General features: G+C 40.4%; 1 protein-coding gene across 1 annotated transcript; it reads right to left on the reverse strand.

Moving 5' to 3' along the window:
* Positions 1–8,533: 8,533 nt before the first annotated feature.
* On the reverse strand, positions 8,534–15,352 carry LOC145434236 (uncharacterized). The gene is made up of 5 exons (XM_080311587.1): positions 14,154–15,352; positions 10,624–10,704; positions 10,277–10,453; positions 10,029–10,218; positions 8,534–9,962 (listed from the first exon to the last, which is right to left on the reverse strand). The coding sequence occupies exons 1-5, from the start codon at positions 14,178–14,180 to the stop codon at positions 9,901–9,903; spliced, it is 537 nt and encodes a 178-aa protein (XP_080167713.1). The 5' UTR covers positions 14,181–15,352; the 3' UTR covers positions 8,534–9,900.
* Positions 15,353–15,575: the final 223 nt, after the last annotated feature.

Genomic DNA, 15,575 nt, shown 5'->3' on the forward strand with positions numbered 1-15,575 from the left:
GAGCGCTCGGCAAGCCGGTCAAAAATGACCGTAAAATTGCCTTTGAACGAATGGAAAGTATGACGTAACCCAAATAAAATGTGCCGTTCAATCTCGCTGTGTCCACACCATTTAGGACACCATATGCCGCTAGGGTTACCATATTTTGAAATCGGGAAAGGATTTTTCAAAATTTTCAGACTTAGAATAGTGGAGTAAAATCCTGAAAATAAGGTGAAATTTTACCTACTTCGTGGTCGGTTGACTAAAAAAATAAATGGTCAACTGTCCGGCTCAACTACAGAATAACAGTTTTTATTTCACACTTTATGTTGGTTGACTAAAAAAAAGGTCGTTGCCTTCGTTACCACCACGAATTTTCTACCACTTGGCGGTTTTGGCTCTGCGCTAGGGGTGGCAGGTTGCAAGGGAGCGGCAAATCAGGCTGTGTACACAGTGCACACAGCACGGAAAGATGGCTAATCATGAGCTAATTTGGTACGGTCCAGACAGGGATTGGACTAAATCACACCTACTTGATTCGGCACCATATTTATGCTTGTGTCGGAAACTTTATCTTACCGTTGGTGTTTCAATTGTGAGCTGTGTGTGAGAGGAGTTTCTGACTGAAGCTCAAAATGATAAAGTCGTATTTACGTTTTACCATGAATAATGATCGGCTATAGATATATCGAATCTTTCTATATAGAAAGAGACTACATACACTCTTAGCGAAAAGAGTGTGTGTTCACAGTTCACACCCAAAGGGCCACAAAGGGTGGTACACGAAAACAGAACCTAAATCAGAACTATGTCGCGGTCATAAATCCTACGCGCCTACGTGTACGTACGTACATTGCATAACACGTTCCTATTACGTGCATGTATAATTTGTAATAAACTGTTGTACTCGATTTATACCTCTGTAAAAGTCTGAGGTGGGTTCTGGTTTCGCTGAGAGTGTTTTCTGTGCAAGTGTGCAGTGCATTCAATAACTTAATTTTGAATATATTATCGCTGATTTTGCTTCGGCGGAAGCGCGACAAGTTCAATTTTGAGGAGGCTCTTGATCTTTTGTTGTTTGTGGTATTCATCGTCTTTTCGACTATAATTGTCCTTTTCACCAGGACGATATTCTTTATAATGATTTAGTAGCTGCCGACTTAATTGTAGCGCGGCCCACTTCTATAGGCTTTTGTAAGATACCGCCTATGCCAGTGGTCGGGAACCTTTATCGACCGAAGAGCCATATTGGCCCAGTATTTTCAATTGTAAGTCCCTAAGAGCCTTACATATCAATCAACTGTCACGTCACCATGTCATATCCTTGACGTATTGATAGCACTAATATATGGGATTCGTAGTGTACGCCATATTTTTCTGCCCAAATGGGTTGGTGGCAGTGGCGGCTCGTGACAATATCGGGTGGTGGGGCAAGGGCTGCGAGCGACTTTTATCAACATGACGTCACAATGGCGTTTTCTAACGTAAAAATGTAACTTTATGATGGTCACATGAATTTCCCGATAACAGTGATTTTAACGAACGTAGGTGCCGCGAGAGGTTTGCCGGTGAGCCGTGACTTGAAGTGTGGTAACAAATGTTTTATTCATTTTTTTTTAATCAAAGGATTATTTTACAAAATATACGTGAACTAAGAATCGTCCCTATGCCACGAATCAATTATCAGGTCATCCTTAGTAGCATGCGTTATGATTTCATAGTAGAGTTAGAGATTACGCAAATCGATAGGCCCTAATTTTTCTAAGCCCGTCCGAAAGTGTTTCGTACACGATCCTCGGTGTGTTACGACCACTGAGCTGGTGGTTACGACCAGGGCTGTGGAGTCGGTAAATTTTACCACCGACTCTGGCTCCGACTCCGACTCCACACATTTTCAATATACCGACTCGGACTCCGACTCCTGAGTCTAAAAACGTACCGACTCCGACTCCGACTGCTGGGTCTTTAAACGTACCGACTCCGACTCCCGACTCCGACTCCAGCATTATTACCAATTTACTTCGAAAATTATATGCCACATTGTCAACATATGATTAACGGTGGCATGCTAAATTGTTTCATTGTGGCACAGCTCGAATTATCCACTATGCAATTAACATGAAAGAAAGATTTCCTAAATATCCTTCCTTTTTCAAGTTTTTATAACATGGACTAATATCCACTAATATCCTGAAATGTATGAATCATTCAAATATGGCAGATATCCAATCCTGTACAATAAAAATGTAGATAAAAATCCAAGTGTAGCTATTGTGTATGAGTCAGCAACTAATAAAGAGATTGAACTCACTAATTTTGTCATTGCACACTATACTGATTACAAGCACACACACTCGTACTACTAATAGACATTGGTCATTAATGGAATTTAGTTAAGTAGTCAAAGACCATAGCCTATGTCTAGTCTACATGTACTTAGTCAAGTATTCAAGGACTAAGACTTGTAGTCTTTCTTAATCATTTGTTCGACCCAAACAGCTGAGCTACACTACAAATATTTTTAATTTTGTCAAGTGGGAAGCATCGTTTGGCCATATTTACATCATTTTTACAATTTTACATAACCAGCCGATGCATTTGCTCTGCAACAGTATCATGGTACAATTCCAAAAATTGCATCAATTTTGACTGCATCGCGAAAACGCATATTGCGATTTTCTTCCCCAGTGCAACTGAGTTGCAATTTGCAAATAATGTCTAATTTTATCTATATCAGGGCAAATTTTCCGGCCAAAGGGACACATGAGATTTACGAACCATTGCGCGGGCAACTGGAATGTTGATAACCTTTTTTTAGTCGTCCGATATCCTATAGAAGCGAACCGAATTAGGTAACATTGCAAACAAGACTTATATTAATACGCTCTAAAATTGATAACAATATGTCATGCAACTGTGCAGTGCGCAACAAGGCCCTGGTCGCGCGAAGTGCGAAATTTTGTTTCAAGATAATGACTGAATTATATCAATAAATATGTTGCTAATATACATTGGGGGTCGCATCTGTATACCACTGGGCTCATTTGGCAAGGACAGGATTATTCGACGTTTAGACATAGCAAAATCGACGGTATCAGTGAACATGCCTCTATTATTTTGTGCAAATGCTTTGTCGACGATCTCGCTGCGAGTGCACAACCGAAGCCGCATGTTGAACGACACGTTATTACCTAATTGCGAATATAGTTAGACTCAATTCTGTGAATATTATGTATTTATAAATTTCAGAAAGGGGCTCAAATACTGAATGCAAGAAATCTAGTGACAATGAATCATGCGAAGTACCGAGAAAAATTTCAAGTCAAATAAATCCGCTATGAAATATTCTACTTTATGGTCATATACGAAGATCTGCGATAAATGTGGCTGGCACCTGGATACGTCAATGCGTCAGAAATGTTATTTTAGTCATCATCTAATGTCGCAATCATGCTAATCAAATTTTGGTTGGCCTTACAATTTTACCTGATGTCATAAATAATTTCGAGAATTACCTCGCAGGCCACACCTAGCCTTATCGTGTGCCAAATTTGGCCTGTGTGCCACGGGCTGGTCGCACCTGATCTGTATGGTTATTAATAACAGTGATTGGTGGTACATAAAAATTCTATTGAAAACTCTTTGAAAGCAAATGTTTTCATGATACAGAAGTTGGAGTCGGAGTCGGAGTCGAAGTCAGGGTCATTCTCACAAACTCCGACTCCGACTCCAGTCAGTATTTTCCCCACGACTCCGACTCCGACTCCAGCTATTATAGTTTTCACGACTCCGACTCCGACTCCATCAAGCGAAAATTACCCCGACTCCGACTCCGACTCCACAGCCCTGGTTACGACTAGGGCTGGGCAGTGGGCACAATGATTCGAGTACTCGAATCTGAATCGAGTATTAATTTTAATGATTCGAGTCGAGTAGTAAAAGTCGATTTTTTTGAGTACTGAAATTATACGCTCCTCACCACTGAAAGTTGATTTATCAACGAGGAGTTTATCAACGATCAACGAGCTTATGCTAATTTCACTGTTGAAGCCTTGGAACCTTGGTTGGCCGTATCGTAGCATACGAAACATAAAGTACAAAGCTACGAACGTTACTGGAAATAGCACATTTCCGAAGTCATGAGCATCCCACAATATTGTCACCAAGTGCAATGAAATCGGTATGGTCGAAAAAAATACCAAAGTATGCTCAATATGATGGATAACAGGCATTATATTCTTTGTGGTCGCTTAAAAGGTACATATTTGAACATTGACAAATAATATTCTGCTATGACGTCATAATGAGTGATACTCGATTACTCGACTCGACTCGAAGCATTTTACGTGATTCAGAATCGAATCACTCAGGTACTCGATTTTGTCCAGCCCTAGTAACGACCAGGTGATAGGCAACCAAAGCGGAGGTACCCGGCGTACGATTGGATCAATGGACTGGACAATTTCTAGACCTCCAATTTTCGCTCTAAAGGCAACTGCGTAAACTACGTACGGAGCAAAGATTCAATACGATTCATGTTCGCACTTGACTTGACCAGACTAATTCCAATGACTATAGAACTCGAGAGATTGCGTAAGCCTAACTGCAAAGGTCAACGAGTTCGGACACATACGCAATTGTTATCTCACAGATTGGGCCTGTCATATTGAATCCAGAACATCAATTTGAATGGTCTTTGAAGAACTAAGGACAGCAGCCTCGGAACTTCGGTCTCGGAACAGCATATCACATTTTGGCCTTGAAACTGGAGACTGTGACACAACACATACGGCTTACACTCAGTGATGGCTTTTGGGGTGGGCGAGGTGGGCGGTCGCCCGGGGCCCCCCCTGGTCGAAGGGCCCCCTCTTCGGTTTTAGCGCTTTTTTCAAGGGTTTGTAGCGGAAAGACGGGGAAATCCTTGTACCAATTAAGAAGATGATTGCGTTCAGATGAGTAAAAAGTCCCATATCTGCGAAGCTGCGATTGCATACTTATAGCCCCCCCCCGGAAGTCTCGCCCAGGGCCCCCCAATCGTAGGGCAACCACTGCTTACACTCTATAAGTCTGCTGCGAAATCGCCGTTGGAAAATATATTAATCAATAAATACATGAATGAAAGCCGTAAACTTAGTATACTGTTACATGAAATCATCGAAAAGTAGCATTCGCAATCTCATAACCCATCCCGGCATGGTACACTGTCAAAATCAATTCAAACAGACGAACGGCGAAGTTTGAGTAAAATTTGAAGGCCACAATTTCACAGTGAAATGGACATTGGTGAACATAAAATTATGTGAATATTTGAATGCAAACCGAGAATCTTAGTTAGCTGTTTCATGCAATCATCGAGATATACCATTGGAAATATCATCACCGATCTCGTTATGGAACGCTGACTAGATTAGCACAGACAGACACCGGCTTTTGCGTGAGATCCGCAATGATGGACGTAGGCTAAGTATCAGATCAGCGCGCATCTCTACCACACTCGACCTCGAAAACGGAATAACTGCCTCAATCCTTGAGAGTCAACTTTAAGACTTGGCACCGCGCTCGATACTAAAATCAAGACATAACGTTCAAAAGCTCATGACAGATCTAGGTATGGAACATCGTTAAAATCAATAGAGACCAATAACGGCTTTTGCGTAAATCTGTTAGTGATAAATGAAAAGTCAGCTCTCACTCGACTTTGGAAACAAAATTACCACCCACATTAGGGTTGTCCATAATTTGGAAAATCTTACGAATCCTCCGTTGTAATGTCTTATTCTATAGATTATTGATAAAAAATGACACTGAGCCTGAAAGAAGCTCACAGGAAGGCCGTTAAGATTTCGTGCAAAGCGTTTGAAAGTAGCTACCGCAGAATGGGCGTGCCACCTACCATAGAACGGCAAGAAGACTGGCAATCACGAAACCACGGCTCTTGATTGGCTAATCGGCTATGCTTCAATGACCACGACAGCAGCAGCTTGCCGCGTAGGTGATCAAGGAGTCTGCTACCGGCGGCGATTCTGAAAGCGCATTGTATGTAGGTTGACAGATAATGATTTAGGATTAATTCAGGGAATGTTGAGGTACGAAATACATGATGAACAGACAACAGCTGCTTCACAAAAACGTCTAAAGCATGATCGCTTCATTGTGAAGGGAACCGCCGTAGCCTATATGCCTTGTTTTCAACGAGTGAAAGCATAGGCTCTTATGCAAGTAGCGACGGATTACTAGTTTCAGAAAGAATATATCATTATTGAATACAAATATAAAGCTTAACAATGACACTATAATTTGTGTTATCTTATTGGGCTCAGGTTGTAGTACATAGTTGAAGTTTTGAAAGCTCTAAGAATCGGCTGAATCAGCGGGTTATGCTTGACTCTTGTCAGATGCTTGAATCAAAATGTTTTCTCTTGCAAGTGTTGTCAAAGTCCTTGATGATGACGCAGAAAAGAGGTGTAAAAGTAAGCACTTACTATGCTGAACAGGATATGTCAAAGTCCTTAATATTCGCACATAACAGGGGTGTGAAGGTAGGCGCAGGCAATGCTGCATAGTGCATAGCATGCAGCATAGTTTGTACATCATATCAAGCATAGTCTGTGCTTGCATTTAAACCTCGTTTCTGCGGCATCATTAGGGACTTTGAAAACACTTACAAGTGAATTCAATTTGCTGTGAACGTCTGATGAGTGCCAAGCCTAACCGTTTGATTCAGCCGATCCCTAGAGCATTCAAAACTTCAATTATGTACTATAACCTGAGCCCAATAAGATCACACAAATTACAGTGTCATTGTTAAGCTTTATCTTTGTATTCAATAATGATATAGCCTTTCTAAAACTAGGAATCCGTCGGTATTTGCATAAGCTCCTATACTTTCCCTCATTGAAAACAAGGCATATAGGCTACGGCGGTTTCCTTCACAATAAAGCAATCATGCTTTAGACGTTTTTGTGAAGCAGCTGTTGTTTGTTCATCATGTATTTCGTACCTCAACATACCCTGAATCAATCCTAAATCATTATCTGTGAACCGACATAAAATGCGCTTTCAGAATCGCCGCCGGTAGCAGACTCCTTGATCAACGACACAGCAAGCTGCTGATGTCGTGGTCATTGAAGCGTAGCGGATTAGCCAATCAAGAGCCGCGGTTTCGTGATTGCTAGTGTTCTCGCCGTTCTATGGTCGGTGGAACGCCCATTCTTCGGCAGCTACTTTCAAACGCTTTGCACGAAATCTTAACGGCCTTCCTGTGAGCTTCTTTCAGGCTCAGTGTCGTTTCTTATCAATAATCTATAGAATAAGACATTACAACGGAGGATTCGTAAGAATTTCCAAATTATGGACAACCCTAACCCACATAGTTCAGTGACAACCTTCAAACTTGTTACAGCGATCGATACTAACATTAAGACTTACCGTGCCAAATGTCATGACCGATCTCGGTATGGAACATCGTCAAAATCAATGGAGACCAATACCGGCTTTTGAGTAAAATCTATTTGCTGTACAATGTACATGATAGATCAGCACACACTGAACTTCGGAAACGAAATAACTACCCTTATCTTTAAGTAGCAAGCCTGAAACTTGGAGCAGTGCTAAATACTACCTTCACGACATATCATACCAAGTTTCAAGAATTATCATGGTGCGAAGCGCCGCCAAAATCGACCTATACCAGCAAAGGTCGACTCAACGCATATTACGGTAACCGAGTTCAGATATAGATATGATTGTTACATCACACCTTAGGGGCAAACAGGCATAGTTGCCCCACTTGCTCGGTCATTTTACGAATATGAGAGAGTAAATCAGCGTTTCTTTATTGTGCGCGGCTTTGAGAGAATAGATAGTGAAAGCTTGAGCGCTCCCCGGCTAGGCATTCACAAAGCGAAAACACAAAAGAGAATTCGATTTTCGCCGAGACTTCGCTATGTATGGGCATTTGCTAGCGAAAGCACAAAAATAACTCGGGTTTCGCTGTGATCTCGGTATGTATTGATCGCTGTGCGTCTATAAATGGTTAAATTGTTATTGAACAGAATTTTAGTTGGGGCAATGCCCCAGTTGCCCTATAGGACGAGCCGCCACTGGTTGGTAGAACCAAATATGGTCACTACAGCAGTACATACCCACCGTGTGATACGTCAGTGACGTGGGGTTAGGGAAGGAAAGTGCATGAGGCAGTGCCTCAGATATCGTCAGGGATGAGTGAAGAAAATTGTGAACCCTTCAATGGGTATTGGTATCTTCTATCGATGTTTATGAATTGACTAGATTTTGAACATTTTTATTCCCAAAATCACGGAATTTTTATAAATCACGGAATTTTCATATTTAGTGTTCGTAAATAAAGCACGAAAGGAGAGGTCAGGCTCAGATGAGGCACAGGCGGGCCAAGCCTCACCTATGTGTAACAGCGCAACTCATCTTAAATAGCTTAGAATTTATGATCACTGATATTAATCAAATGTAATTGTCGCGTGGAATCTGAAAATCCAAGTATTGATCGACTTCTAAAATGTTCGTCGAAAAGTAATGTTGGGTTACACACCTACATTTTTACGGCGGTGCTAGAAAGATACTAACCAATCAAGAAAATGGATAGCTATGGCGTTGTTTTTAATTTGAATTTATAATTGTAAATATCACTTCCAAGACATTTTATTTCTTGGCGTAGATCAGAAAAACAATGTGTATTTGAAAACTGCATTGTCCTGCAAGTGTCGCCATGTCTGCTATTCTCTTTCGTCAATCAAGCTATCGTGCAATCCAAAATTTCTAGGCGCGCGATAGTGGTTAGATCGAATTCGCGAGTGGTGTTACTAACTTAAATTTCGAGATTTTGAAAATAGGGTGGCACGAGCCCCTAACCTTGGATACCCCACTGTCTTGACCCCTAAAACACATGTTTAATTGTTTATGCTGCCACGAGAATAATTATTTTCGCTGCCATGAAAATTTATCAACGATTTGCTGGAATATTGATACAGTATAAAATTGAAAATTTCTCAAAGAGCCATATTTAATACCCAAAAGAGCCAGACATGGCTCGCGAGCCATAGGTTCCCGACCAATGGCCTATGCGGATCAGATGGCGAGGAAAACCTGTTATCCGCCTTAACTAATACACTTGTTCTCCATTTTTATCTTTTATTTTGGGCCTGAACGCCGAGACAGTGACGCTTCTTTCTCAAGCAATAGAGAACTTATGAGACGCGGCACATTACTTGTAATTATTTTTATTGAAAAAAATTGCTTCACATTAAACTATTTCAAAATTTGCCGTAGTGTACTTAGGGCAGCACCTTCAACGAAAGCTAGGGGTGGCAGCATATGCTGCTAAGCCACTGATACAATGTATAAAATATAATTCAACACTACAAGTGTCGTCGGAAACGAAGACAGTTGTCCGTGTGATCTTGAAATACGTGGTATAAGACAGACTCAGCGATACGTTCATAAACAAGCCGTTCACTGCCGCCGCTGGACGTCGGTCCGTCGCAAGGTAGGTAGACGCAGCGAATAGTGCAAGTAACCTTCTAAAGTCAGATTACACAAGTATAACCATCACATTGCACAAAGACATTCACCCTGTGCTATACCCAGTATAAACACTAATGCAAATTTCGCTGAATGCGGAGAACAAAAACAGACTGGTGAAACCCATCAACGATTTTGATAAAGACACCCAAATTTGCAGAAAAAGGAAGATGGCTTGAAATCATTCCCTGGTCTTGTTGATATGAAATTGAATTACCGAACGATTCAGAAAGAAATCGTAAACATTAAGTACAAATAATATATCACATGATCAGAAAACGACAACAACACGATTATCTTCTACAAAAGGTTGGACTTCGGAATGACATGACTACCTTCGCCCTCTGGCTACGCTAGTATGACTCAGTTGATATAAACCCTCTCACTGTCGACGATCTTCCACGAATTCCAACATCCTCCATCACCTGGTAGGAAAAATGATGACATGAACATAATTATCTGTGCCACGCTTCAACCAAGCAATGACGTACCTTCCGCTAAGACTTCCAACTCGGTACCACAACCATTTGAAAATGTCTCCACTTTCCTTAATTCCTCTGCGTAATCATCGTCAGTTAGGTACAGTGTTACTTTCCTCGAATTACAGTTGTTGACTAGAGACTGAATGTCCTCGCGTGAAGGACGATATCGATACTTCAACGCGCATCGGACGTTCCATATCTGTGTGGCGGGAGATTTGCTTTAAAATAGGCAAGTAACCACATGTGTTAATCACTACCGTCTTTTGCTGACTAGCTGTAACTATGTTTTTCAAGTCATCCTCTTTTTGAGCGTAAAACATAGCATGGATTTGGACGTGAACATCACATCCGGACAGCTGATTTCCTTGTTGTAAAATTCTGTTGTAATCATCGACTGGTGTCTCTCCATTCACAACAATGTGCACGACATCAACCTGGAATATGAGAGGAAGGAATATCATTCGGATTCATCATAACATAAAAATATAGTACCGAACAATAATGGCCGAACCTCTGGACATCAACCAGTAAAACGCCGAAACGGTTATTGGAAGTGACGATCAATGCCACAGCATACGTTTAAGCTTCGAGGATTGAGGCTTACCTGATATTTCTTGACGGAAGTTCGAATGAGCGACCAGTCGATGATTACCTCTTCTGTGCAATCAAGCAACAGCTTGCTTATCTAAATGCAATGTCTGTTTCGTGAGACAGGTTCGTATTCGTGATAATGACCATTCAATGATGCCTATCACAACTTATTCAAAATACCGTACTATTGTATTGCTATTGCTTACTCAGTATCTCACATGGGCCTAACTGTTATGTTCGTGCATTTTACGTGGGTATCGTTTGTCTCGGATTAGTAATTGCCGTCAATCATTATTTCCTCCTGGTCGTGTTTCGTATTTATACCCTGTGTTCTGCTGTCTGCTGTATATATATCATTGGCTGGGCTTTTCGTTTTACGTTGGATCGTGTCTCCTGTATTAAAGTTATTCTGCTGAGTGCAGATAATATACTGATTTCATATTGCAACCCCGTCGTATGAGTTATTGTTCAACAAGATCAAGAACATAACACTAACACTAACCACCATCCAAATTGTGCAATTTTATCAAAATAGACCCACCTTTACTGTGTTTAGCAGCAATGAATATTGTATCGACACATTAGAAACCCACTGAACGTCTGACACTTCGAGTCCTGACACAAAATCTCCCCAATGTGTCCATTAAGTATTCGAGGATAATTAGCTAAGCAACATACAAGCGTTGTTGCTAGATAATGGGAATTCGATACTTCGTTGCTAGAAGTAGCCTGTACTGGCTATTAGGGATGGTGCGTGGGTGGGTGGTATTTATCAATTATGGCATGATTTTACAACTTGAAAAAAACACAGTTTTTTTAAAGGCCTTAGTTTAAAACACTGTTTCGAACAAAGTATTTTAAACAATCATGTGTTTTAAATGCAACCCTATTAATATACAATACACGGTACCTAGCGACGACTCAGGTCACATTATGTCTCAATGCTGAAGTAGGCCTACATGACTTTTTAAACGTCATCAAATGTACCAACTATAGCAATAAAATACTATACCCATAAAATCAATATCTTCAGTAAACTTTTTCAGATTGCAAGGTGCGTGAAAAATTGTAATATATGGAAAAGATTCACATTGCAGAACCTATACGAAGGTTCGTTTGTGAAAGTGAGCCTCTAGATTTCTGAGGTTCACACACAGAACCATCCCTACTGGCTATTTGATTGATCTTGTTTGGAAATAATAATACCACACTGAAACCGTAAATTCAACTACCAGAGATTTCTAATTCTCAGTTGTGTGTCTAAAATATATAGCGATTCATTGCTCTACCAAGAACAAATATTTGGTTGCTACTCGAACCGTATATAAATACAGCCTGTTGTATGCAGAAAATGCAGTAATGAATTACAGAAAACAGCGTATAGGCTATACGGACAACAATCAGACAGGGGTAGATTACTTCATGAATGAAATCGATTGCGATTACGATTACTTCTGAATCACGCGATTACGATTACGATTACAGCAAAATCAAAGGCGAAGTCCGCAGGCCAATGCTTCTGAAAATATAACTTTGACTACTCTCCAAAATGAAACGAAGCTACAAATAAGTTTGCATATCGGCAATGTTTGGTATTCAATACAGCGAATGTTAGTATAGTGAGGCAATGGAAATGTCCAGTCATTTATAATAGCGAGTGTCAATAAAGCATGCGTAATAATTGCTAGTCACTCATGTACCGAGTGTTAAAGAGCGAGTGACTGAATGACTATAGCGCGACTCTTTCTAGAACAGAGGTCTCAAACACGCGGCCCGCGGGCCGCATGCGGCCCGCCATAGCATTTTGTACGGCCCGCGATGACATTTTAGATTTTTATTAATTCGACAATATTCAAGTGTCACATATATCTTTTCGGGTTATAAAGTGAAAATTCCCTCTTAAATCGCTCCGAAAGCCTGAAACTATTCTTTAAACTTCACTATCACATCAATTGCAAACGCTACCATGTAGTGGAAGACTCACTATTTCGCCGCATTTCCAATTCATGATGACAAAACCTGACCTATAGACGATTCGTCACTGAAATTTGGTAGTTTGACTTGGGCGCGACCTTTCTTAGAATTACTCAGACTCGGGCTAACTCGATGGCAAAATGAAAATGACTCGAGTGGACTGGGAGTGACTCGGAATGCCATGAATATGTTAGAATCATGGACGCAACAAGCTAATAGCGTATCAGGAGAATAGCAATAGATCAGAAGGTCGCAGCTTGGTATTTCGCAAACTAAGCAAGTAGTTATGGCAACTATTGGCGATCTGTTAGTTACATCTTTGGTCGCTAAACCATGTTATTAAGGCCACTTAAAAGTACCAAGTACCGCAGTGGTACACTCCAACGATGTAACAACAATAGGCCGTTCGGCGTTCCGACATTTCAATCACTAGGACACATTCATTAATATATTTATATTATATTTATATTTTTTTCTGCTCCTAAATTTGAAAATATTTGGCCATGAGATTAATAACCTACTTATCAGAAGTATACCTGAATCCTGGATTGGAATTACAATGCTCAACTTAAAAATGTTTTGATATCAGATCAGTCTCTATTATCAATCTGTTAAATTCAAAATATTCATAGTAGCTGCAAAATTATAACCCGGCAGCTTTTATGATAGCATCATACATTTGTCCGCCCATATCGTGTCTCTATCTTATAATTGATATATAATTGATAATTGCAACAACTTATTAGGTTATGGCTCTGTAAGTAGAACTCAGACGAGTAGATGTCCTGGGGTATAGGCTGCACTGTCTGGTACTTAACTGAGAGAATGTCCTGCGTTGTAGTCGTGAATTCTTCGGACGAATATATTGTTCATACACAGTTTATTATCAACGTATTTCGGTAGGTTTAGCATGAATCTCATCTCGTTTTAGCTCTTGCACGAGCTTATAAACGCTCGGCATAATCGCAATAGGAAGTCTACGTCACATGCTCGTATGGGCGTGAAATACACAGTTGTCTGATACCTATACACAGCGACAATATCAAGTACAACAACAATTCTATTCAAATAGTTATAAATGTGATGATTCTTTTCGTGCCAGGCCTAAATTGATACAAAAGTAAATCACATTTTGACGATGTGTGTTTACTGTCAGTCTGCTGTATCGGCTCACTTCCAATAGGACAATTCATTCCCGCCAAACAAAGCCAACTTGGAAAGACAAAGAATACCCCTATAAAAGCTGCGGCCCGCGGCGTCGTAAAAACTGGAAAACTGGCCCGCGATGACATTTGAGTTTGAGACCTCTGTTCTAGAATGACGAGCTGTTATCATGCGCGTTTGCTCTTTCTAGACTCAGTATTGAATATGATTTCTTATTATGACACTCGCTGTCTGACGCTCGCTGACATGAGCGAATCCCAACCAGCACACTCGCTGTTTTGAGAAGCGCTATTTTGAAAGAGAATGCATTTTGAACTCGCTGCATTGACGTTCGTAGTTTTGACACAAGTTATTTTCTCTGGATTCCCCTATTAATATATTTGAGGCAGAATAACCGTGACTGACCTTTTCCAGTTTCGAATTCATTGTCATCCGCAAATCTTCCAATTTGGCACACAAATCTTGCTCAGGGCATTTGGTAATGGTTGCTTCGAAAAGTATCGAATAAAACAGTACACATGAGAGGGGCAAGACCTTTTCGAATACAAGGGTTGATTCCTGTGGGAAGTAAAGGTTGTTAGCAGCGTCACGATACGGGATAGATGAATATGCAAAGCATAAGGAGTTTAAGCGATTAAATCTCGATGATCGAAAAAAGAGCGGGCAATACCGATGACTTATTAAGACAGTGGTTCTCAACCTTGTTGTCTTCGCGGACCCCTTCTGGACCGTCAAGGACACCCGTGGCTCTAGGGTGGAGTGAAAAATGAAAATTTTTGAATTTCAAAAAAGTGTCTTGATATGTGGTGCCAAATAGCAAATAAATAAATTCTGTCATAATTTTGGGTTCGTACGCCCTCTAGTGGTCGTGCACTTTCACCGAACGAGTCGAAAATAGCCACTTTCGCCATATCTTGATAACCGCTTACACTAGAGAGCTGGTTTTAGGCTTAAAAGATGCAGAAGCAACATGTTTCTATCTCACTTCCATAACACTTACTCTTAAAAATGAACAGAAAAAAGTTACAAGCAAATTACTGATTTTATAGGTAAAATTAAGCACTGAAGCAGTCGGTGGGATGTCAAAAGCGCAGAGGTGGTCAAAGTAGTCAAGAAAGCTACTCAAGTAGAAGTGGAAGTAGCGACGAAAAAATCTACTCAAGTACAAGTAGAAGTACTTCTTCCATAAGCAACCTAAAACTACTTGAAGTAGAACTAGAATTGACTGACTTTAAAAGTACTCAAGTAAGTAAGTAGTTGTGAAAACGATCCTAATTCGTTCACATGGACTGTAAAAAGGTGCAAATTGAGCTAGGCGAAAGGGGACGAGCTTGATTCATATTGATGCATACCAGCAGGTATCCAATTTTCGATAGCATAAGCATTCATCCACATCATGGGATGAAAATGATAGTATTGATATCCTCTGTTTTCTCGAACAGCGCGTTTTAGGAAGTAGCATGGTATGGCGCCATCCCCCATATTATAAGGTCCGTAGTTTAGTCGAAGAGCAATACGGAGAAGTTGTATAGGATACGGTGTAAACACTTTGCGCGATTAGTAAACGTTAGTAAAAAATATGGGGGACCGTAAAAATACCATATTGTGTATAGCTTTATTTCCGGAAATTAAAGGCATTACTACACTTGCTTTTACACTTCAACATGTATTTTATCCAGACAAAAGAACTGATATTAATTATTACTCAAAGTATATGATACTGAGAATTGAAAATAAAACATAAATACTACTTCTAAAAGCAGAACACGTCTTTCATGCCTTTAGTCCAGAAAGTTTCAAAGGTGGTTAAAAGTTTCAAGGTGGCTA

This window comes from Botryllus schlosseri, chromosome 2 (genome assembly GCF_051294905.1).
Source record: "Botryllus schlosseri isolate E-star chromosome 2, Bs_hap1, whole genome shotgun sequence".
Lineage (NCBI taxonomy): Eukaryota > Metazoa > Chordata > Ascidiacea > Stolidobranchia > Styelidae > Botryllus > Botryllus schlosseri.

Bases quoted from the DNA above. Each gene is read 5' to 3' on its own strand.
- LOC145434236 (XM_080311587.1), bottom strand. From the start codon at position 14,180: ATGACAATGAATTCGAAACTGGAAAAG. The intron at 10,454-10,623 runs GTAAGCCTCAAT...CTCATATTCCAG, and splicing joins CTTCCGTCAAGAAATATCAG to GTTGATGTCGTGCACATTGT. The intron at 10,219-10,276 runs GTAGTGATTAAC...CCCGCCACACAG, and splicing joins CAGCTAGTCAGCAAAAGACG to ATATGGAACGTCCGATGCGC.